Below are 23216 nucleotides of genomic sequence, written 5' to 3' on the forward strand. Positions count from 1 at the left end.
ACTTTACTACTAAAGCAAATATTTAAAGATTTTATCGCTCAAAAAAAAAAAAAACTAGAAAAAGAAAAGAAGCAAAAAAATGTCTCTAAAGAACATATGATATTTGTCAAAATGACCTAATCACGAGTATCACTTAATTTCTGATAAGGATCATGGACTTGGAAAATAACTAAATCAAATCCTGATAATGACATGTATATATACTCTAACAAAGCTAAGAAATAATAGCCATGATCTCTAGAAACTAGAAAATAAATTAATGGTGTGTTTGCTAGCCAACTATAGCATCAATGTCTCTCTCATATGTATGTGGGGTGGGCTTCAAGCTTGACTTCAAATGCCAAATATGTGACCATAATTCATCACGTATGAAGGGTATGACATGATATTATTTTGACATAACAATACTTTAATTTAAAAACATTGATTACTTTATGTTGAAAATAATAAAATTTTGTAATTTTATTGCTAATATTTTAAAGTAGAAATTCAGGTGCAGTCAATTTTACGTAAAGTTGATAATTGAGACTATTTAAATAATAATTTAGTCAAATCAATCAAATCATTTAACGGGTCTTAACTATCAACTTTATGTGAAGTTGATTACATTTGAATTTCCACCATATTTTAATCTTCAATTATACGAAGAAAACACGCTATAAATTAAAATAGATAATTTATACACATTTTTATTTCATTCGCTTGTTCATAACTTTTAAATCCAAGTATTTGTCTCTAATTTATAAACGCCCGAATAATGAAATGACTTATAATGATTTCCTTCTTAAAACTTCCAATAGAAAATAAAAAATAATATTTGGTCTGTTTTACATTTCATAACTTTTTTTTCCTTCTAAAATTAAAACTCACATAAAGTGCCATGCAAAGTGAAGACCATGTAAATTCTTGAAATTGCATGAACTATACTCTCCATGCTTCGTCTACTAATTGTTTTAGGAATTTTTTTCTCTTTAAATTCAAATAAATGATTTGTCAAAATAATTTTAGAAAGAGAAAAGGTGATAGATCTCTATCAACATTATTTGCCAAATCCACGTAACATGTTCTTTGCAAACTATACATTGTATAGCTGATAGTTGATATGAAACTTCTGTTTGACAAATCATTTGGCCAACAGGCGTCCATATAATTGTAAGGAAATATTTGGTAATAAAAAAAAATTAATAAAAATCAGTTAAAATTTATCTTATTTGATTTTTATTAATTATTTTTATTTAGTTAAGTTTTGGTTGTTTTTGTTTTTTTTTTATTTCTCTAACATTATCGTAATTATATATTAAGCCAAGAGAAATACATTTACGGCACAATTTATTATTGTTACTTAACCGTTAATCATCAATATTTAAAAATATAAATTAAAAATATATTTTTAGTTTATTAAATTAAAAGAATCGGACTTATAACTAAAAATGCTGACAAAAATTAGAGCCAGTTAGTCTTTTAAAAATTTTAAATTTGAACTAATTAGTTTTTGAAGGAAAAAAAAATTAATTTAGTCCTCTATGATATACTTGATGTCCTTTTATTAATTTATAGGCGTTTATATGTTTCGTTACGTAGTGTAAACCTGTTTTAATATGATAAATATAAAACAGTCGATAAATATTATATAAAAATTTGAAAGATAATAAATATTTTTGTCTAAAATTATATTATTTTCGTGTTTAGGTGACAACAATAGAATATATATTGTAGATAACAAAATATATGGATAATTTTGTTTTGTCTCGTATTTTTTTTTATAAAATGATATATATGTCCACCATTTATTATCATAAAGAATCTCATTGGTTTTTTTAATTCAAAGGCTAATTAATTCAAGGTCGAAATCTTTGAAAATCTAATTGTTTTACTCTAATAAATAATAAATTCTACTAATTTTTGAACTTTTTTCTTAAGTGAATAATGTAAATAATATTTTAAATTTTGATAAATATAATAATAAATAATTTGGAGCAAATTTAATGCATGTTAACAGAACTAAATTACTAAACTTTTTTCCTTTTTCTTTTTTGATGTTCTCAAATATTTGGACAGCAATATCAATTATTTTTGGGTACATTTGTATTGATTTAGATGTCTCTATGACTCCAACTTACAAATTATATTACCACCTTTTGGTCATAAGTATTCTAACCTCCCAAGTCCGACGACACACATTAGAAAGATTCAAATTTTTCTTTCCGACATTAAATAATTAATTTTTTTTATAAACAATAAATCAATCATTAGTTATTAACTTATTATTTATTGTTAATACTTTTTATTCATATTTTAATTATAAATCTAATAATTATAATTATAATAATAATAATCTTTCGTTCTCCAAAAAAAGGAGTGGTTATTATAGAACAAAACGAGCCCAGCGAAGCAAAGCCTACTACAACGCTTTGGTTTCTCCACCACCCCCAACCCTTTCTTTCTCTTTCTTTCCATTTCTCTCTCTCTCTCTCTCTCGGAGGCAGAAAAGAAGAACAACAAAACACCACCACCGAAACAACAGCGAAGAAAAAGTGTTCTCCCAGTGAGATCTAGGGTTTCCTCGAATCCGCAGAGAGGACATTGATCCAACAACGAAGAAGAACAAGATTCCGAAGTGGTGGAGGAGGAGCAGCAATCGTGAGCATGGATTCGGTGCCTTCGAATTCACATGGAAACCTCGATGAGCAGATTGCTCAGCTCATGCAGTGCAAGCCCTTGTCTGAACAAGAGGTAATCTTTTCCATTTCCTTCTGAACCTTTTCTTCCTTTTCTTTTTCATTCCTTCCGGATCGGCAAAATCTTTCGATGATTTTTAATCTGCGTTTTTGGTTCAGCTGGAATGAGTTCTTTTGCGTCGATCTGTTGCTTGTAGCGAAATTGAATCCTTTTCTGGTTTTCTCTGAATTCTGGCTTGTTTATTGAAATGGAATGGAGGGATTTATGTTTTGATTGAATACTCCGTTGGATTTGTTTGATTCGTTCTAGTTATTACGGGATTTGAATTATACTTTTCAGCGTGCGAGGTCATTTTGGTAGGTGGAGGCTTGTCTCTTTCAGAGGCTTGTAAATTTGTCATGATTATTTTTGTCATATTTGCATTTAAGGACTATTTGTATGTTTATTTTGATTGTTATTATTGAAATGGTGAATTTTTCCTGTACATGCGTGTTTCGTGCTGCCAAGAGAGAGAGATTTTTCCAAGATACACACAAAAGAAATAATAATAAATAAAAATTAGAAGATTTCATGACGTATAAGCTCCAAGCTGGCTCACTGGGAATGAATGTTTCATGTATCATGTTAACTCTGCATGTCTTGATATGGCTAGGTGTTGAGCCCCCAAGAAGTATAAGTCTATAAGATATTAAGATGCATATGTCATTGATATTCTCTTCATTGTAGAAAGGAGAGTTGAGTTTGTTCAGTGTATATTTCCTACGCCGGGGCTATGGCCACATCGTTGTCGCCATTGCATGATCTTTGTTACTTTCCTTCTTTGTGATGCTTTCGGAATCACTGGCATTTTGTTGTGGAATCTATTTTTTTGCCTTTTGAACATGGAAGCTGCCAGCAAAGCTAAAATAAAATATCAAAACCAGCTGGTGTAAGATCATAGCTTCATTCTTTAACTGATTATCTCTAAGCATCAATAGTAGTCAACCAAAATGTTTCTGTTTTTGCTTCCTTTGTTAATCTTTTTTGTTAATTTGTTCTTAGGAGAAAATGGTAAATCGGATCAGTTTTCTTATGTTTGGGAACTTTTTGGGTTGCTTCTGATTGGACAACTGAACCAGAGCTAACTAAACTTGGCCCAATCTGTTCATTTTGTTTGGTTCAATTCGCTTTTGGCCAAACACGTTAATTGATAAAACAAGTTGAGATCTACCTTCAGTTTTTCCCTTTCCTCCCAATTAGCATCCAATATGCTAAAAATCTCGATGGTGTTAGCGCACATAGTCACATGCATGATGCGTCTAAAGTTTTGGTTGGCTTTCGTTAATGAAAAGCAGAAACCAACCAAATAGACGTGCCTCATGAAAAGAAAACTTAAAGCATAATAAAGCTTGATATGTCACACTTAATCTTTGCTTACCCTGTAATGACAGATTTTGTTTTAATTATTGACAACCCATTCTCTATTCAAACTTTGTGTTTCTATACTTTCGGTGCTCCAGCGCTGATTCCCACAGTTGTACTTTTATATGCAGGTAAGGGTCTTGTGTGAGAAGGCAAAGGAGATTTTGATGGAAGAGAGTAATGTTCAGGTATATTATCTTTCTCTGATGTTTATGTATATGTCTGTATGTTCTATATATTTGATGAATTTAGTGTGCCTTCACTATGCATTATATTGATTTTGTATTGCTGAAAAAGCTAAGAATATTCTTTCTTGTCCAATAATTGCAGCCTGTGAGTAGTCCTGTTACAATTTGTGGTGATATTCATGGGCAATTCCATGACCTTGCAGAGCTTTTTCGTATTGGAGGAAAGGTATTTTTCTGTTTTCCCGATAGTAGATTTTGTATTCATCATTTCTTTATTGAAGTTGTGAAGAGAAGATTGCATATTATTGTGTATATGCAGAATAATGTTTTTAAAGTCAGTAAATCACGCTCATGTTCTTGACACATTAAATAACTACATTTGTTTTATTATCTTATTTTCACATTGGAAGGGCCTTCAATGTTTGAAATTTCATGACAGTGTAGTCCTCCCAATGCTAGCTGTTTCAATCTCTTCTAAATAGTTAGTGTAAGTGGTGTCAGTTGATTGCAACTAAGATAGTAACATACTATTGTATTTTAACTTTGAGCGTGTATATGCTATTTTTCATCTTAGAATTGCTCCCTAGTAGAGCCATTAATTATGCATTCTTGAGTGTATTTGAAATTTGAAACATGATGGGTTATTACTAATTTCAGTTACAACTTTTTGTTGGTAGTGTCCAGATACAAATTACTTGTTTATGGGAGATTATGTTGACCGTGGCTACTACTCTGTTGAAACGGTAACGGTAAGTGTGCATTCTCATGCTATACATTTCTTTTATGGTAGTTTGAATTGAAGTATTTTGGTCATTGTTAAATTTTCCATCTTCATGTTGTGGTTATTGGTGTATGTTGTTTTACTGACATCTGATAGCTCTAGACTACATGCAACTGAGCTTCAATCATATTTGTATCAAGTCTGACAAATCTGTTTGTGCCATAAGAAATATTTATAATGTTTATTTCATTTGTGGTTATTGCAATTCTTTTGCAAGAAAACCAAGAATATGATTGTGCTCAGTTTCTTGTCTATTCTGAGCAAAACACCTGCACGGAAATTTACATTTACATGCCAAAATGTGATGCATGACATTCAATGTTGCTTTGTTACATTCAGAGAACCATTAATTGTGTTCTTTTTTTAACTGCATATCTTGAGGGTAGCTGATTTTGATTTCTTATTTTATATCTTTTATTAGTTACGTTTTTTATAATAATTAATATGTAATGCAGCTTTTGGTTGCCCTTAAAGTTCGCTATCGGCAGCGCATCACCATTCTCAGGGGAAATCACGAAAGTCGTCAGGTTTGTTCTATTTTTTGTGTTATCTGGCCTTTTTCTCAGTAGTTAACTGAAGATCAGACTGAATTCATATTTTGGTCCTTAATGACATGGTCTATATCAATTGGGTTCTCGGGGTTTTTTTTTCCATCAATCTACTACCCAAAGGTTCCCATAGACTGCCTTCAATTGACTGCTTCCACAGATGTGCTGATGAAACAAACCATATACTGCCTAGGACACCATTGGTCCTTGATGTATTGGAGGACCAAGATATACCTTGTCTTTAAGTAGATACTATTGAATTGATTAAGTAAATGAACTTGTTACCTTTTACTATAGTTGTTTTTATATGTTTTGGGCCAATGGTAATTGTTGTTCTTAGCTTTCTGCTGCAGATTACGCAAGTTTATGGGTTTTATGATGAGTGCCTTCGGAAGTAAGTACATGCTAAATTCACTAATTCTGGTTTGCCTTTGTGCAATATAACTTCTGTTATATGATCATCTCTCTCTTGAATTCAAATTTTTTCCCATCTAATTGCTTAGTCTGTATTCTTTATTGTCACTATCACTTAAGTGTATACTTGGTTTCTTTCCTTGATGTGAGCTTAAGAGTACAGTTCTCTTGCTAGTGTCCTTAATTATCATTTTTCATACAATATGGAGATATTTGTTATTTTTTATTAATAGAAGATAAGAAGATATAAGTGCGTGTTTGGTTTGCATTATTATTTTCTGTTTTCATTTTCAATGTTTTCTATTTTCTGGATTTTGTGAAGGAAAAAGTGAAACCAAGAGGAGAAAATAGGATTTTATTGTTTTCACGTTTTCCTTCACAAAATCCAGAAAACGAAAAACACTGAAAATTAAAACAGAAAATAAAAATGCAAACCAAACGCATCCTAAATTTTAGCTTAATCCGCTATCAGTGGAAAAGAGATGCCGCATCATATTAGTAAGGTTTATGGATTTTTCAAGCAACCTGGCATTCTTTCATTAAGTTGCATTAGTCAACAAATTACCAAGACCTGCATATTAACCCACCAAAATAAAAATGGGACATACTAGAGCTTCTTGATTTCGTGACTGGCTTACACAAATTTACGTTGTCATTTATTAATTATTATACTGTTGTCCGAGCAGGTTGTTTGTTTTCTGAATTTTTATCTGCATATTTTAACAATACCTTGGCCCAAGACACAGGTTGCAGATAACTTTACAATTCTAATTTATTTAGTAAACAACTGAAATCTGCATCTGGTTTGCATCCCGTATAAAATATTTTAAATTAATATTTTGATTGAAGCTGTTTTGGAGTTTATTTTTGTGGGTTTCCTTTGCAAAAACATAATTTTCTTAAGTTTGCAAAACTGTGCATGTGAATATTCTCATTTGATTTGCAGGTATGGTAGTGCTAATGTCTGGAAGACCTTCACTGATTTGTTTGACTACTTTCCGTTGACAGCATTGGTTAGTATAATATTATATAAACCTGGAAATAATTTTTATTTGTCTCAAATTCTTGTTATTAGAAAACTTCACGATACTTGGGTTTTCATGCTGCTCAACTCAATATTGTGATTTAGATCTTCATACCACACTCTTAGCAATTTGCTTTTAACTTTTGATTTGAGCTCTTATCAATTTGCTCTTAGCTTCAGATAAAATGTGGGCCAACCAATTGCGGTTCATATATTTATTAGATTTCCTAGCTTTTTGAAGCGTATTGTTGCTTAACTGATAAGTTTTTCTCTTTGAAGGTTGAATCTGAAATATTCTGCCTTCATGGAGGGTTGTCCCCTTCTATTGAAACGCTTGATAACATTCGTAAATATGATCGTGTGCAAGAAGTTCCTCATGAGGGTCCCATGTGTGATCTTTTATGGTCTGATCCAGATGATCGCTGTGGTTGGGGCATCTCTCCTAGAGGTGCTGGATATACCTTCGGCCAGGTAATGTGGTACACTGCATCAAGCTTGCCTGTTCTCATACGTCTGTCACTAATTTTTGTTGATATTTTTATGTTGCTTTTATAGGACATATCTGAGCAATTTAACCATACCAATAACTTGAAGCTGATTGCTAGAGCTCACCAGCTGGTTATGGAAGGGTATACCTGGGGACATGTAAGTTCTTCATCTTGCTTTTTTTTTTTGTTGTTTTTTTTTTTCATTTTTCGTTTGTTGTGGTAATGGCTGATATATGGTGTCTTGTTTTCAGGAGCAAAAAGTGGTTACCATATTTAGTGCACCTAATTATTGCTATCGCTGTGGTAACATGGCATCCATCCTTGAAGTTGATGATTGCAAAGGACACACATTCATTCAGGTTGAACTCCCTATTTTCATTACCCAAATAATCATAAAGTTGATCTGCATTTCTTAGCACTTTAGGCTAGTATTTGGATTGTGTATCCTGTTGGGAGTAGTTTAGGACAAGAAAAATATAATAAATGAACACTATTACCCCCTTGCCAGACCACTGAGAATCTCTTCCCAACCAAACGAGTCTATGTTACATGGATCGAAACCAAATACTCTTGCATCCATGTATTAAAGTTTGTTACTTTAATCAATATTTTTCTCAATCGCAGTTCGAGCCAGCTCCAAGGAGGGGAGAGCCGGACGTAACCAGGAGAACACCTGATTACTTCCTATGATAGAACTTTGGTTGAGTTGCTGCTGTAGTCAGAAACCAGTGCCCTGCATTAGTGTGCAAAGCTCATCTCTGCGTCGAAATCAGAGCCATTGCATCAAATTTGATACTCGTACATTTTCAAAGTTAGGCCTGGCTGGATGTGTTATTTTACTTGAATGAATTTTTAAATTGAATCTTTCCCAAGAGAAAGCTGAGGAGCAGGCGATACTTGTGGGCATGTGTACACGATTTCAGCATGCAATGTATCAATTTAATGTTTTCTCCATTTTTTCTTTTTCTATTTATTTACCATTATCTTGACCTTTCACTCCTCGATTTAGGGCTATTGTCAAAGCGATGGGTTTCTGTAGATGGATGATACTTTAACATATCGTCTAAAGGGTGCTTTATTTTTTTTATACATTTATTTTTTTATCGTTTTCCTGTCTTGTGAGAATATGTTCTAGTTAGGTAGTTTGTCTTCCATTAACTCTGAATGCGAATTTTCTCTTCAAATTTTATATCAATTAAAGCTGTTTCTTGAAAATTTGCAATCACTATTTTATGTTTGTGGCTCCATGTATATTTGGTTTTACATGGAAGTGTTATTAAATATATTGGGTTCATCAAATTGTATTGGTGATCATAGTTGAAAACTTAGGACTTACGAGGCTGGGAGCAACCAAACAATATTTTAATTTGGGTTTGGCTAAGGTGCACTTCTTAAAATTAAAACATTAGGCTTTTGGGTTAAAACATTATATTGTATGTATCCTAAAAGAAGCAAAAAGGAGTGAGCATTTACACAGTAATGACTATGGTATTGGTAATTTGTAAGTATTATATTACATATCACTTGGCAACTTCAGACCTGGTCTGATAGGCTTAAATGCGGATAACACCACGGATATTTTACACGCAAGAAATCCCATCATTCCAACTATGAGATCCTTTGGTGTCAGCATGAGTTGAACATCTCCTGAGCTATACCTCGCTGCAAACACAGCAAATATAAATGCTAATGCCACGCTTGCTATTGGACCCTTTATTCCTTTGAATGGCGAATTTGTTCCTTCCTTGTTGCTTGAGATCAACTCTGAAGCAGGTAACTCATCCACTGATCTCTGCAATAGTAGCAGATACAAGAAGCCGCCAACCCCGCCAATCAAGAAAGCAATTCCAGCATTTTCTCCAGCCAAGACTGAAGCGACCGACGCGCCAAAAGCTGTCAGCATCGCATCGTAAAACAGCAATGAGAACTTCAAATCTGCATACTCCCTCATGCTCTCTTCATTTGTGACGTTAGAACTTGAAGGCGAGGATAAGTCATAAAGCCCATTGCTGAAGAAGCTGGTGGGATCAGTCCCTTCCAATTCAGTCACAAGGCTTGGCCTTAGCTCCAACATGGGGAGATCACTTCCCTCACCGAGCAACACATTGTCAATCTGAAAGTCGTACTGGAATCCAAAGTACCGCTGTGTCCCATCTTCTGGCAGTGACGATTGCGCTTCACAACTAATAACCGATAAGGAGACACTTCGTAAACGCCACTGACCTGACCTTAGATAGAGAAGAAAAGTGTTGTTAGAAACACTTTGTTTAAATGGATCGACAGTGGAGCAAACATGACGCTGCCAAAAACCATTTGAAAAGTTTGACAACTATGATATTTTAAAGTATAATTGGAGCTCAGTACCGCGACGGATTAGTCCTTGCCTTGCCGGGTTGGAGGATACCGTGGAAAACAAAAAAAAAAGTATAATATTGATACAACTAAGGGAATATAGGTAATTTTCTTTTGAATAAAAATCAACAATGATGACATACCTGATTCAACACTAACCCAAAGAGCTTCAAGTTTTGCAATTTTTGGACCCTCAAAGATGTATTCATTAACAGAACCTCTTTGGAAGTGAAGCATGTCAGTATTATTTGTATCACCTGACTCCATAGAATGGTCCATCGACAAACATGCAGGTATTCTCTGCAATATGGAATTTCCATGTTCGTCTATCAAGCACAGAAGAATTCCAGCACTGGGATCGCTTAAACTTGAACCATATGCATTGCTGGTACCTAACTTGACCCTGAATAATGATTTGGACTTATCATCCTTCAGAGATGAAGAAACCTTTTGTATTGAGGTATCTGTGCATACTTTCACTTCCGATGCTGGTAAAAGATTTAATGGTTTCGCATATCGCTGAAAATCTGCCGTGCAAACCATTTAGATACCGAAACATAAATTAAATCTTTAGCCAAAAATAGACCTTGATCGATCAGAAAATTGGATAGTTAAATAATCCTATGCAACTAATCATTGCAAACAAAACATTTAGAACTGGCTTTCGGGCACTTGGACACAAAAACCAGACGACACCACCCATTTGGACTAAAAAGCAACCAATTATATCAATTGCACCAATGAATAATGTTTTAGGACACACCACAATAACCCTATTTAATTAGCTACTTGCAGCACCTAAGAAAATAGGTTGTTATGTGATTGAAGTTTGTTATCAAGTATCAACCTTGACAATAAGAAGCCAAATTCCAACAAAATACAATCCTGGGCTATTGGATTGGAACCAACCAATTAAAAACTTCCAAAACCCCAAACCCTAAACTTTATCAAGTTTACGACTTTATATAATCGAAAACAATACAACCGTCAAAGTTAAAACTTTTTCTCTTTTTCTTCTGAGGAAGTGTCAAGTTAGCATACCTTGGAATTCAGTTTCAGATATTTTAGCCCTAATAGCAAAGCGTAGAGGGCGAATTCTTCTAAGATGGAGGGTTGATGTTGATCTTGTTTTGATTGCGAAAGCATGATTGTGAGCGTGAGGAGTTGACGTTGAAGGCATCGTAGTCCTCAAAGGAATACCCTCCATGGTTGATGGCTTCACCCCACACACAAAATGAACACACAGGAATGGCAGCGTGGACACGCAGGGTTCAATAAAGCAAGTAGTGATCAATGTTAAAATTAATAGAGTGTAGAAAAACCATCAACAAGAAGCGTTTGTAGTCCAACGGTTAGGATAATTGCCTTCCAAGCAATAGACCCGGGTTCGACTCCCGGCAAACGCAGTTTTGAAAGGTGTTCCGTCAGGGTGATGACGTGTACACTCAAGTAGTTCGGACTCAGGGATATTATAGTCTTTTCCTCTTTGATTATGGATCGGATCTGACCCGCCGAGTGGCTTTGTTCAAGTGGTCGTTATTGTTCAGCTTGGACCTCATGATCCGAATTGTCTCTTTTCTTTCTTTTCATTTTTTTTGTTCAAGGTGGAATTTCGTTGATTCAATTTTCGTACCGTCATTATGAATCAATAGGGACCCTCGCGTACCACGTGCCCGCATGAACACGAAGCAGTATAGAGAAAAGTCAACAACATTTAAAAAATATAAAAGAAGGAGAATGACATGTAACTACGTTATTTTTATTCTATATTTAATTTATAAAAAATTAAATTAATAACTACATTGTTAATTATTACTTATTAATATATCAATATTGATAATGAATAAATAAAAAATTATTTAATATTTAATATTTTTATGTTATTTATTTCTATATATTTTGATATGTTTATACGATTTTTTTGGTTATTTTTATGTGATATATATTTGTTTTCACAATTTAATATTTCTGAATCTATTACTGACTATCTCTTTTTTATTCTCGTCTCTTTTTTTAAGTTTTTGTTGTTCTATGGTAGCTTCTTGAATTTGTTTGTGTGCTTGGTTTTAAGGACTACTCTAGAGAAAAACAAATTAGTTGCTATTGATGCTAGAAACAGAAACTATCCTAAAAATAAGATATGCAACTTGATGATTATGAAATATTTGACATAAAATTTCGGATGATTTGATGATGACACTTATCTTAAGTAGTTAAAAGTATTATGGTTAGATTTGCATATAGTCATTATTTTCGAATAGTTGTTTTCGACTGTGAGAGATTTTGAGGTTCATAACAATGATCGACTTAATAAATATGAGTAGTTAGAATTATTGTGGTTAGCAGTGTATATGCTCACAATTTGCATAAAGTCACCAATATGCCATAATGTATATACCAAGTGATAATTCTTTTGTAATTTTCTAATGCAATTTACTTATGATTTTGCAAGGTTATCAAACTCTTGGGTATACATTTTTATGAGTTTAGGTCCCTAGAACGAGTTTGAGTCTGATTTACCCAGAATTTATGAGTTTAGATGAACTCTTGTGTTTGATAAACTTTATATTATATGGGATTTTAATATCTCTCCAACTTTAGGAGATCGCTGCATATGATTCTGTTCAAATTTATGGCTCTGCAATGAAAATTCACTTATCCTTTTATTATTTTAATAAGAGAAAAAAAAGTCAATTTTTTTTTTTTTTTTTGGCATTGTTCAAGCCATGAAAACTCATATATTGCTACAACTTGCTTACAAGTTAAGAATTGAAAGTTTTCGGTTCTGGGGAAATGAGATAATTAAAAAGCCAAGAAAACTAAAGATTTACAAGTGAGAAAGCTAGTGAATATACAGTTTATGTATATCACAGAAATCCTTGGAAGCTATAAGAAACTATAAATTAAGTTATAGTGTTGTTTTTTATATTATAATAGGAGCATTTCTTTGTATTTGTTAACATGTTGTAAAAGCAAAAATATAAATAAAATTAAATTGGCTAATTTGTTAACGTTGAATTCTTGAAACATCTTTATTTGTAAATAAATATTGTTATGGGTTTAGTGAATGATATATTGACTAATTTGCTAAAAAATAAACAAGCATATGTTTATGCAAAATTTGGTCTAAGTTGAATGTAATAAATTGGCTGTTTTAAAAATTTCATGCTTGCACAACATTAATTACCAAGTTAATAGAACCTAAATCAATGTTCTCATCGTATGGTTAATCTCAAATTGTTTCTTTAAAAAGTCTCCCAATAGAAGACAACCAAAAACATCAAACATACAATAGTAATTCATATTGACAATTTCAAAAAGTCTTACAAACAAATTTTACAACACTTTAAAAAGTTTTACAAACAACTCTTACAATAACTATTTATAAATCTTAATAATAATGAGTTTAACAGAGAGTCTTACAAACACAAATTAGATAAATATTACATCACAATTAGCCATGCCAAAAAAAAAAAACAATAAGATTCAAACAAGACTTATAAGCTAATCCTATTTTGTACGACTAACTCGTCACTCTTCGTATATATCAATTGTAATGTTGTCACGCCATTGGGTCTACTCATTCGTATTTTTAACTATATCCATTAATTTGTTCGTCAACAAATAAAAATTTATCTAAGAGAGAAATTCAATTTAATCTACATCAAAATGAATTTAAACTTTCGTAACAGTTTTTTTATCAAACAATTTTCATGAAATTAAATTAAAATTAGAATGTAAGACACACATTAAACAAAAAATAATCTTTAAATTTTCAAATTGTGATACTACAATAAAACCTTTTCCTCAAATCTACATGACTACAAAATACACTATTATTCAAAGATGATATGCTCATATGCTAAATGATCATTATTGGATCCTTTCAATAAAAAATACTGCAATTTTCAAGTAACAAAATAAACCAAAAGCATTATTGGATCATTTCAAAGCCATGCTGTAGACAATCATTCCTCCATTCAATATAGCAAGGTTAAATGATAATTAGCGAATCGAACAGATAATTGATTTGAGTAAAATAAAACGGTGATACCCAAATCTGGAAATATTAAATCAATAGTCTTAGAGAAGATTAGGGCAAGTAAGGATGTTCAAAAGAGTACGAAATTGTAATATAACTCTCATCTCAAAGTTTTCAAACTTAAAAATTAATATTAAAAGAGCACAAATCAGGACAAAGTTAGTATGATACTCAAAGTTATCAAATTCAAAAATTGGTATTGATAGAGCACAAATCAATAAAAAAATTAGTATCATACAAAGTTTTTTTTTATTTTAAGAAAAGTTCAACACAAAAGTGAAGCACAGATGTCAACAACTTAGAAACCAAACAACCAAATGAACAACAAGCGAAATAAACGTAAATATACCCTTATCATCTCCGGCAATGCCATCAACAACAAAAGGGATTTGTACCTAACCATTCCTTATAGCTCAGGAAAGATAAGTTGATAATCTCCTCAAACCCTTTTCCTTTATTCTGAAAGATCCTCCGATTTCATTCCAACCATATGTTCCAAATGATCGCACAATAACACACCATCCATCTCTTGTATTTCTCCTTCCTATTTGATATATCAGTCCAACTTTAGAAATGCTCTTTCACCGTATCCGGACAAACCCTTTGCATTCCAACATATGAGATCCAAGAACACCATACCTGCTAAGAAAAGTTATACCCAAGAAACTAATGGTGACCATATTCAACGCTACCTCTATTACATAACACACATAAAGAATCTTCTTGGTAAATAACTCCAAACCGACACAACCTCTCCTTCATATTGACCCTGTCAGACAATACAAACCATACAAACAACTCCACTCTAGGTGGAACAAGCCCTTTTCAAATTGTCCTAGTAAAGCTGTAGTTTGATATATCCTTCGAAACTATTTCCGTTTGCAACACCTGCACAAATAAGTTAGTAGAAAAAACACCTTGTTTATCATATTTCCACACAATCCTATCCTCTCTGCCATATGCAAGTGTGACTATCCTCAAGGTATGGTGAAGTTGGTTGACTAGATCCAACTCCCATTGGAATAGTTCATGCCTCCATTGAAAGTTCCATATCCAAACTATCTCATCCCAAAACCTACAATCTCCTATCACTGATTCTCTTTGGTTTGAGACTGAGAAGAGTCTTGAAAAATGATCTTTCAAATAACCTCCCTAGATCCAAACATTCTCTCAAAAACGAGTTTACCTCCCATCACCCACTTCCATAGACAATCCAGTAATCATCTTCTGCCTAACTTCTTGATTCTTGAACTGTAACTGACAAATATCCTTCTACATACTCCCCGATGATTAAGTAATTCTTGAGAGGACAGAAGCTCATTTGGATTGAATTTATTACATGATCAGACCACATTCTTCCACAACAGACATTCCTTTTTAGAGAATTGCCACCACCACTTAAATAGAAGAACTGTATTGTAAATCATAACATCTCTCACTCCCAACCCTCCTAATTTTTGTAAGAGCCTGAACCACTTTCAATGACTAAAAATATGTTATAATAAGTACTGAAAACAAATAAGTCATATATTATGCAATCACAACATAAATTAGATTGTGCAATAAAAAATAGGCACATCAAGAGACACATTTGGAACAAGGCAACTAACCTATATCATGGTGGAAAGCTAACGACGACGAGGAGTTGGTTGTCCTAGCAATGGCGAGAGGAAAGAGGCTGTAGCTGAAGTCTTCGATGTTGGTCTTGTGTGTGAAAAGATGAAAAGGTGAGAACACTAGTGGCTAGAAGATGCACGCATAATGGCGACTTACCTAGCTCACCGTAGCTACGACAGTGAAGATGATGTTGTGTTTCTAGCCGCAGAAGATGCAGCTGGTGTCTTCAAGATCCTGTGTCTGAAAATATGAGAACGCAATTGCTGTGCGCGACGACTCGTCTACCCCATGGTGGCTATGACGGCAACAATGAGGTAGTAGTACTAGCAATGGTGATGGAGCAGTGGCTGCAATTAGAGTTTCTTTGATACTGCTACAAGGTACGAGAAGATGAGCAGAAAATAAAAATTGAGACCTAATTTGATTTGTACAAAAAATAAGATTGAAATTAATTAATTAGAATGAAAGTATTTTAGATAAAAAATATTATTTAAATTTTAATATCCATTTTAAAAAAAATTAATTTTGTTTTATGTTTTAAAAAATATTTAAAAAACTAAAATTTTAATATCAAAAACTAACTATGATGATACTAAATCGCATCTTAACCTCGGTGCCTCAAAACATAACGGATTACCCACCATGGCTGATGGCTTCACCCCACACACAGGAATTGCAGTGTGGACCAGCGGGGTTCAATAAATCAAATAGTGATTAATTATTAAAATAAATATTAGTGGGAAACAAGAAGCGTTTGTAGTCCAACGGTTAGGATAATTGCCTTCCAAGCAATAGACCCGGGTTCGACTCCCGGCAAACGCATTTTTAATTATGTTTTTACAAAACTAAACATTTAAAAAAAAAAATCCCTAATTTCTTACGTACAATCTAGAGTAATTTTGAATTTATATATATGTATGATAAAAATAGTCGGCCCCATACGTCATCCACTACTTTCGTACTAAAAATAATATAGCAGATTTATACTCACCCAAAAGCATTTTTACATTGTAATTTTGCTAATAATTTGAAAAAAAAAAATCAAATTCATTTTTGGAAAAGATAAATGGTTACCAATATTCTTGTTTCTTTTACAAAATTAGATATTTCTTCTATTTTGGCCTTTGTAGGTGGTCATAGATGATGACCCATAAGTTCATAACAACGACAAGACAAGACAGAGATTCAAAATTTTTAGATTTGGAACGTTTTAAATTTGACTACTTATCTAACAATGAGCTGATTAATTTGGGCATCACAAATTCACAATACATTAAAGTAGGGATGAGAGACACGTTTTCTATACAAATTTTCTATAGAAGAATTTAGTCCATCTGCTATTTGGCTCGATAAAAGTAATCGTAATTTAACGAGCATTTGAGAAGTGCCTGTATCATAGTTTTTTTTTTTTTTTTAAACATAAGACTCAACACAACAAGATAGAATAAAAAAAAATCAGAATAAAAATCTGTTAATAATTTTTATTTTTTTGTCATCTCTGACATTGTCATTAATAATTTAAAGAAGGGTTAAGTACTAAAATCGTTCCTAAGATCTGGGGTGAAAATTAAAATCGTCTCCAACCTTTTTTTGTTATTAAAATCATCCTCAATGTTACAAAACGTTATAAAATCGTCTTTTTCCACTTTAATTTTATTTTTTATCATATTACCCTGCATTATTAATAAAAATAATTAAAAATAATATTAAAAAAATTAAAACAAACTCCCTCTCCCTTTTCTCACTGTCATCACCACTGCCACCATAGTCATTCATCACTTATAACAAAATAAATTAACAGCAACATTCACAAAACAAAATAAATCAACAAAAAAATCAGAGGTAAAAGAAGCATAACAATTTCAATAATCATAGCAATTTCAATAAACAATAATTCTATAATCATCAACTACAATTTCAATTTTCAGATCCAAAAACAGCAAAACAACATAAATTAAAAAAATAAAAAATCACATAAGAAGAAGCATAAACTCAATCAGAAGCAAAAGTTCAAAAAGAAGCAGAAGTTCAAGCAGAAGCAGAAGTTCAAGCAGAGCAGAAGAAGAAGCAGAGGCAGTCACAGAAGAAGAAGCAGCGCCGACGAGGTCCCCCTCCCGATGACCACGCGTGGCGGCGGCGGCGGCAGCAAACCCTAGAAACGAATAAGTAGGGCGACGGCAGCGGCGAGAAGAAAAATTAAAGTTGAAATTGGGGTTGGAATTTTGAAGAGAGGGGCATCGTGAGTTTGTTTTAATTTTTTAAGATTATTTTTAATTATTTTTATTAATAATGAAGGGTAATATGGTAAAAAAATAAAATTGAAGTGGAAAAGAACGATTTTATAACGTTTTGTAACGTTGAGGATGATTTTAATAACAAAAAAAGGTTGGGGACGATTTTGATTTTCACCCCAGACCTTAGGGACGATTTTAGTACTTAACCCTTAAAAGAATTAACACAACTCTATTATCTGTAGCTTTTAAATGAATGTTGAACAACATCAGCAACTTCGAACGCCTTATTCTGAAAGGTCTTTTGATTTCTTTTCCACCAGATATTTCAAACAATAGCAAAGAAACCTATCCACCACTTCTTCCTATAATTCTTTCTTATTGTTATCCCTGTCTAACTTTCAAAATGTTCCTTTATCGTACCTGGGATAGTCCTTGAACGGCCACCATCACAAGCCGAAGCACACACAGCTGCCACGAAAACTCACAAGCAACAAACAAATGGTATACATTCTCTATGTCCTTACCACATAGCACACACAAATTATCACTATATTCAATTACACCAAACCTACTTCGCCTATCTTTAGTATTCTCTCTACCAATTAATACAAACCAAGTAAAAACTTTAACTCGAGGTGGAACTAGTCCCTTCCAAAAAGTTTTAGTGAAACTATAGCTTAATATATTCTATGGTAACCTTTTTTCCTACAATACCTGCACAAATGAGTTAGTAGTAAACAATCCATTTTTATCAAATTTTCATACAATTGTATCTTCTCTTCCTCTTGTCAATTTGGCCTCTTGTAAAACACCATGGAGTTGGTTTAGTAACTCTAATTTCCATTGATATAGGTGTCTTCTCCATTGAAAGTTTCACATCCACTCTAACCCATCCCAAAATTCACAGTTCCATATAGTGAATCCTTTTTGGTTTGAAATTAAGAAAAGTCTTGGAAAGGAAGGCTTTAGAATACCACAATGTAACCAATTATCTTCCCAAAATCTAATCATCCTCCTATTTCCTAATTTCATATACAGACCATTAATCATCTTCTCTTTTACATGTTGCTCATTTATATGCATTTGACAAATATCCTTCTAAGGACCACCTCTAGTAGGGAGCATTTAAGTGCATAGCATTCGATTCAGATCCAGGTTATTACACAAACACACCAATTTTTTCCAAAGCAAACAATTTTCTTTAGAAAATCTCCACCACTATTTAAACAGAAGCGCCATATTTTGAACCACTGCATCACCCACCCCCAACCTAACTTCTTAGGTGCCTGTACTACTTCCCATTTAATTTAAGCGATCCCAGGTTTACCATCCTCATTTTCCCAAAGAAATCTTCTTTGTCAATTAATTAACTTTTCTGCAACCGTCTTCGACATCTTATACAAGTTAAGATAATAAACTGGCAAGTTATTAAGAATAGATTTTATAAGAATCAATTTACCAGTTTTATTTAACACATTCGCTTTCCACAGGCTAAGCTTCTCTTCAACCTTATCAATCACTGGTTTTCATGTTTTCACAAGCTGCGAATTCACCACTAGATTGATACCAAGGTACTTCACAGGTAGTATTGCCACCTTGCACCCCAAAACACCGCACATCCGTTGTACCCAGTCTGGCTCACAATTAACCGGAATCAAGCTAGACTTCTCAAAGTTGATACTTAACCCAGACATCAATTCAAAGTATCGGAGGAGCCTCCTATACTTTCACACAATTTCCTCTTCAGGGGACAGAATAATATAGTGTCATCTATGAATTGGAGATGAGACAACTCTATATTATCCCTCCCTACCAGTAATGGGGAAATGCGCCCATTCTGAATTGTCTCTCCTATCATCATGTGCAAAACATCAACAACAAGAACAAAGAGAAATGGAGATAAATGATCTTCTTGCCTCAAACCCCTTTCCATCCTAAATTACTTGGTTGGTGACCCATTAATCAGTAATGACATTGATGCAGTAACTACAAGTTCCCTAATCCACTATCTCCATCTCTGACCATACTCCATCTTAGCTAAAACAATATCTACAAAATTCCATTTAACTCTATCATAAGTTTTTTGGAAATCTAGCTTAATGATGGCATATGTTTTCTTTCTCAACTTTAGCCATTGAATACTCTCACAGGCTATTAAAGCCTCATCATGTATTTTCCTACCTTTCACAAAAGTACTTTGCGTCTCCCTGACTAATCCTGGCATTACCCTTCTCAACCTCCTAGACAACACTTTAGATATCACCTTATATACACAGCCAACCATACTAATCGGCTGCAAATCTTTAATCTCCTTTGCTCCAACAAATTTTGGTGCCAGAGCCACCCAAGTAACATTTGAATCCTTTGGTAGCTTAGCTGTCTCAAAGAAACTCATCATAGCTGTAGTGAACTCACCTCCAATTTCTTCCCAACACTTCTTGATGAAATTCATATTGTAACCATCACTGCCCGGTGTCTTAGTTGACTCATAGTTTCATACTGTCTCCTTCACTTCTTCAATTGATGGCAACACCTCCAAAGATATAGACTCTTCCTCACTGATCCGACTGACCAGTCTATTACGGATACCAATTCTAGGAGAAACTTCCTGATGATATAAGCTCTTGTAAAAATCCCTAATTACAATCTTGATCTTTGCCTAAATTCTTACTATCCTACTATTTATTACCAGTGCATCAATTCTGTTATTTCTGCGTCTAGCTGAAGCAATTCTATGAAATAATCTAGTGTTCTTGTCCATCTCTTTTGCATGCCAAGATCGTGATATTTGTTTTCAATGTATCTCCTTCTTAATATATCATCTCTTGCAATATCTCACTAACACCTTTCTTCTTGCTTCTATAGTCCCATCATATACTTTATCACTAACTTTGTCATTAACCTTTTTTATTTCATCTTCAAACTGCTTTATCTTCTTATCAATATTACCAATTTTTTTCTTATGTCACCTATTGAGCGAACCCGTCAAGACCTTCAATTTATTAGTAAATTGAACATCCTCTAAACTCTTTTATTCTTCTTTCACCATTTGCAAGAACACACCATGAATAAACCATAAATCAAGATTTCTAAACAGTTTTAGACCTCCACACATCTTTGTATTTTTCACTATCATAGAATAATAATCAACCAAATTCCTAAGTCCTCCTTTCAATCGAGTCTCCAAAAATATCTCCAGTTATTTTGTGGTAACCATAATTCTATCAATACAGCTCTGTGTCTATATCATAGTTATATGAAAAATTGATTTAATAATCATAACTATTTAATACCGTGACGGCAGATATATATGTAATGGTTCTTTTGAGTTTGATGTGCTACGAAATTGTTCAAATTGGGAAAATACAAAGTGGGTAAGTACGTGGTAGGATTAGGATGGACCAGGATTAATTGGATGGCCAACCCAATCATTTGATGTTATACATTTTAAACTCGCTATTTCTGCGAAAAAATATTCCATTCTCATATAATTAACTTATCCATAAACATAATATACATCAAAGTGGTGGTGAGTGACGCGTTTGAAAAGGATAAGTGGTTACCCTTTAATTTTCTTAAAGTGATTCAAGTCTCTGCCTTTTGTGGTAAACGAAAGTCTACCTATGAATGCTGATTCAATATTCAAATGTCAAACCTCTTCTTGACAAATCAAATAATAAAATGTACGTGCTATATATGACTTCTTTTGTTACATAAGTAGTTAATAAAATTATATACAACGCCTTATTATAACCAATTGTGATGTTAGTGTGTGTTTAACGATTGAGTCCGTTTTTCAAACTTTCTTAAATTCAAACAACAGAGTTCCTCTAGACAAAATTAATTGGGTTTATCCTACCCCTTTTTTTTTTTAATTTTCTTTAAGCAGCCACAACTTTGTTTAATTCTCTATCGATTGTGTGTTAGGAAATTATTTAATTTTTTAATTTATTTATGAGTAATATATATTAATTATAATTATAAATTGTGTTATTTTAAATTAAATGACTTATATAATGATGATCTTGTTTATTATTATAAATGCTAAATTAAATAAATTATAATACTTTTAATTTGGAATTAAATAAAAATAAAATTAGATATTATTTTTTGGACTTTAGATACTATTTTTATTAAGACTTTAGGGTTTAATTGGTGACATGCTCAAATATAAATAATGACTTCAGGGTTTCGGTCCCCAATATATTAAAACCGCCTCAGCAACTCTTTTTCCATCAGAAAAATTGCAATTCAACTGCCCTATTAAGAATACAGAAGATTTTGGTTGAGAAATACTGACATAACTCTTCCATTAATTTTTAATTTTTAATTTTTAATTTCTATAAATAAAAATACGCATCTTCGTTATAATATATATTTTTGTGATTCAATATAGATGATTTAGATTAACAAAACAATTTATTTCAACACTGTGTCAATATTTTTCAAGTCCCTTTAAATACAAATTCTCTATCTCTTCCATGCCTCTCAGGACAATGACTCGATTTGAAAAATATTAGGCATTAAAATAAATTTTTAAAACAAATTTTAATCAAGCTTTTGCGTGTTTCTTTTTTTTAAATACTTTTTTCCTCCTCCTTTTTCTTTTGTTATTGTCGCGGTTATCATCATTTTTTACGTGCTTCTTACTTTAACATTGTCATCGTTGTCACTACTATTATTTTGTTGTAGTTATTGTTTAATTTCTTCTCTTTTTTTTTTACTCATCCTCTTTTATTATCATTATCATCGTTCTAGTCGCCTTTATCTTCTTTTTTTTTATAAATATTTAGAAAATCAGAGTATATAAATTTGTGTATTATGTGAAAAAAATTTGTATATTATACCAGTAAATAGATACAATACGTAAATTTTGATATACAGTACAAAATTTTTTAAATGATTACATATCTAAAATCTCATCCAACTAACAAAATATATTTGTAGCAAAATTTTTTGTTATGTACAAAAATTTGTGTGCTATATGCAACTATTTATGTGTTATATGCAAAAATCTGTATATTGTACCAATGAAATACGCAAAACACAAATTTTGGTATACAGCACAAAAATCTTGGTGTATAACACAGAAATTTTTGAAGGATTACATACTCAGAATATTGACTCACTCAACTAATAAAATACATTCGCAGCAAAAATTTGTATGCTATGTATAAAAATTTGTATACTATATCGCTAAGTTTGTATTATGTACAAAATTTTGTGTTATAATACTTAAAAAATTTATGTGCTATATCAATAAATTTTTGTACTCTTCAATAAAAATTTGTGCTACAGAAAGCGCAAAAAAATAGTGATTTATGCACACTTTTTTTTGGCTAAATTTAGAGGAAAGTCCCAATCCGATAATTGTCCATTTTCTCCTAAGGACAAGTTGATCCTTGTTGAAAAAAGTGGTACCACATGATCCTTGTTCCCGGTAAACAT

General features: G+C 32.5%; 2 protein-coding genes and 2 non-coding genes across 4 annotated transcripts; 3 read left to right on the plus strand and 1 right to left on the minus strand.

The window, feature by feature from the left end:
* Positions 1-2381: 2381 nt before the first annotated feature.
* Positions 2382-8612, plus strand: LOC107482272 (serine/threonine-protein phosphatase PP2A catalytic subunit). Its single transcript, XM_016102717.3, has 11 exons — positions 2382-2733; positions 4212-4268; positions 4411-4494; positions 4946-5017; positions 5505-5576; positions 5951-5991; positions 6958-7024; positions 7315-7506; positions 7591-7680; positions 7775-7882; positions 8148-8612. Exons 1-11 carry the CDS (start codon positions 2647-2649, stop codon positions 8211-8213), a joined length of 936 nt encoding a protein of 311 aa, XP_015958203.1. The 5' UTR covers positions 2382-2646; the 3' UTR covers positions 8214-8612.
* A 379-nt stretch (positions 8613-8991) lies between these two features.
* Positions 8992-11342, minus strand: LOC107482271 (uncharacterized). The gene is made up of 3 exons (XM_016102716.3): positions 10917-11342; positions 10019-10402; positions 8992-9746 (listed from the first exon to the last, which is right to left on the minus strand). Exons 1-3 carry the CDS (start codon positions 11080-11082, stop codon positions 9037-9039), a joined length of 1260 nt encoding a protein of 419 aa, XP_015958202.1. The 5' UTR covers positions 11083-11342; the 3' UTR covers positions 8992-9036.
* Positions 11210-11281, plus strand: TRNAG-UCC (transfer RNA glycine (anticodon UCC)). The gene has a single exon. It is a non-coding gene; the product is annotated as a tRNA-Gly (tRNA).
* Positions 11343-16284: 4942 nt separating the features above from the next.
* Positions 16285-16356, plus strand: TRNAG-UCC (transfer RNA glycine (anticodon UCC)). The gene has a single exon. It is a non-coding gene; the product is annotated as a tRNA-Gly (tRNA).
* The last annotated feature ends 6860 nt before the right edge of the window (positions 16357-23216 follow it).

The sequence above is a fragment of the Arachis duranensis genome, chromosome 3, assembly GCF_000817695.3.
Source record: "Arachis duranensis cultivar V14167 chromosome 3, aradu.V14167.gnm2.J7QH, whole genome shotgun sequence".
Taxonomy (NCBI): Eukaryota; Viridiplantae; Streptophyta; class Magnoliopsida; order Fabales; family Fabaceae; genus Arachis; species Arachis duranensis.

Bases quoted from the DNA above. Each gene is read 5' to 3' on its own strand.
- LOC107482272 (XM_016102717.3), top strand. From the start codon at position 2,647: ATGGATTCGGTGCCTTCGAATTCACATGGAAACCTCGATGAGCAGATT. The intron at 5,992-6,957 runs GTAAGTACATGC...TTTGATTTGCAG, and splicing joins TATGATGAGTGCCTTCGGAA to GTATGGTAGTGCTAATGTCT. The intron at 7,507-7,590 runs GTAATGTGGTAC...TTGCTTTTATAG, and splicing joins CTGGATATACCTTCGGCCAG to GACATATCTGAGCAATTTAA.
- LOC107482271 (XM_016102716.3), bottom strand. From the start codon at position 11,082: ATGGAGGGTATTCCTTTGAGGACTACGATGCCTTCAACGTCAACTCCT. The intron at 10,403-10,916 runs GTATGCTAACTT...TTTGCACGGCAG, and splicing joins ATCTGAAACTGAATTCCAAG to ATTTTCAGCGATATGCGAAA. The intron at 9,747-10,018 runs GTATGTCATCAT...ATCTAAGGTCAG, and splicing joins TTGGGTTAGTGTTGAATCAG to GTCAGTGGCGTTTACGAAGT.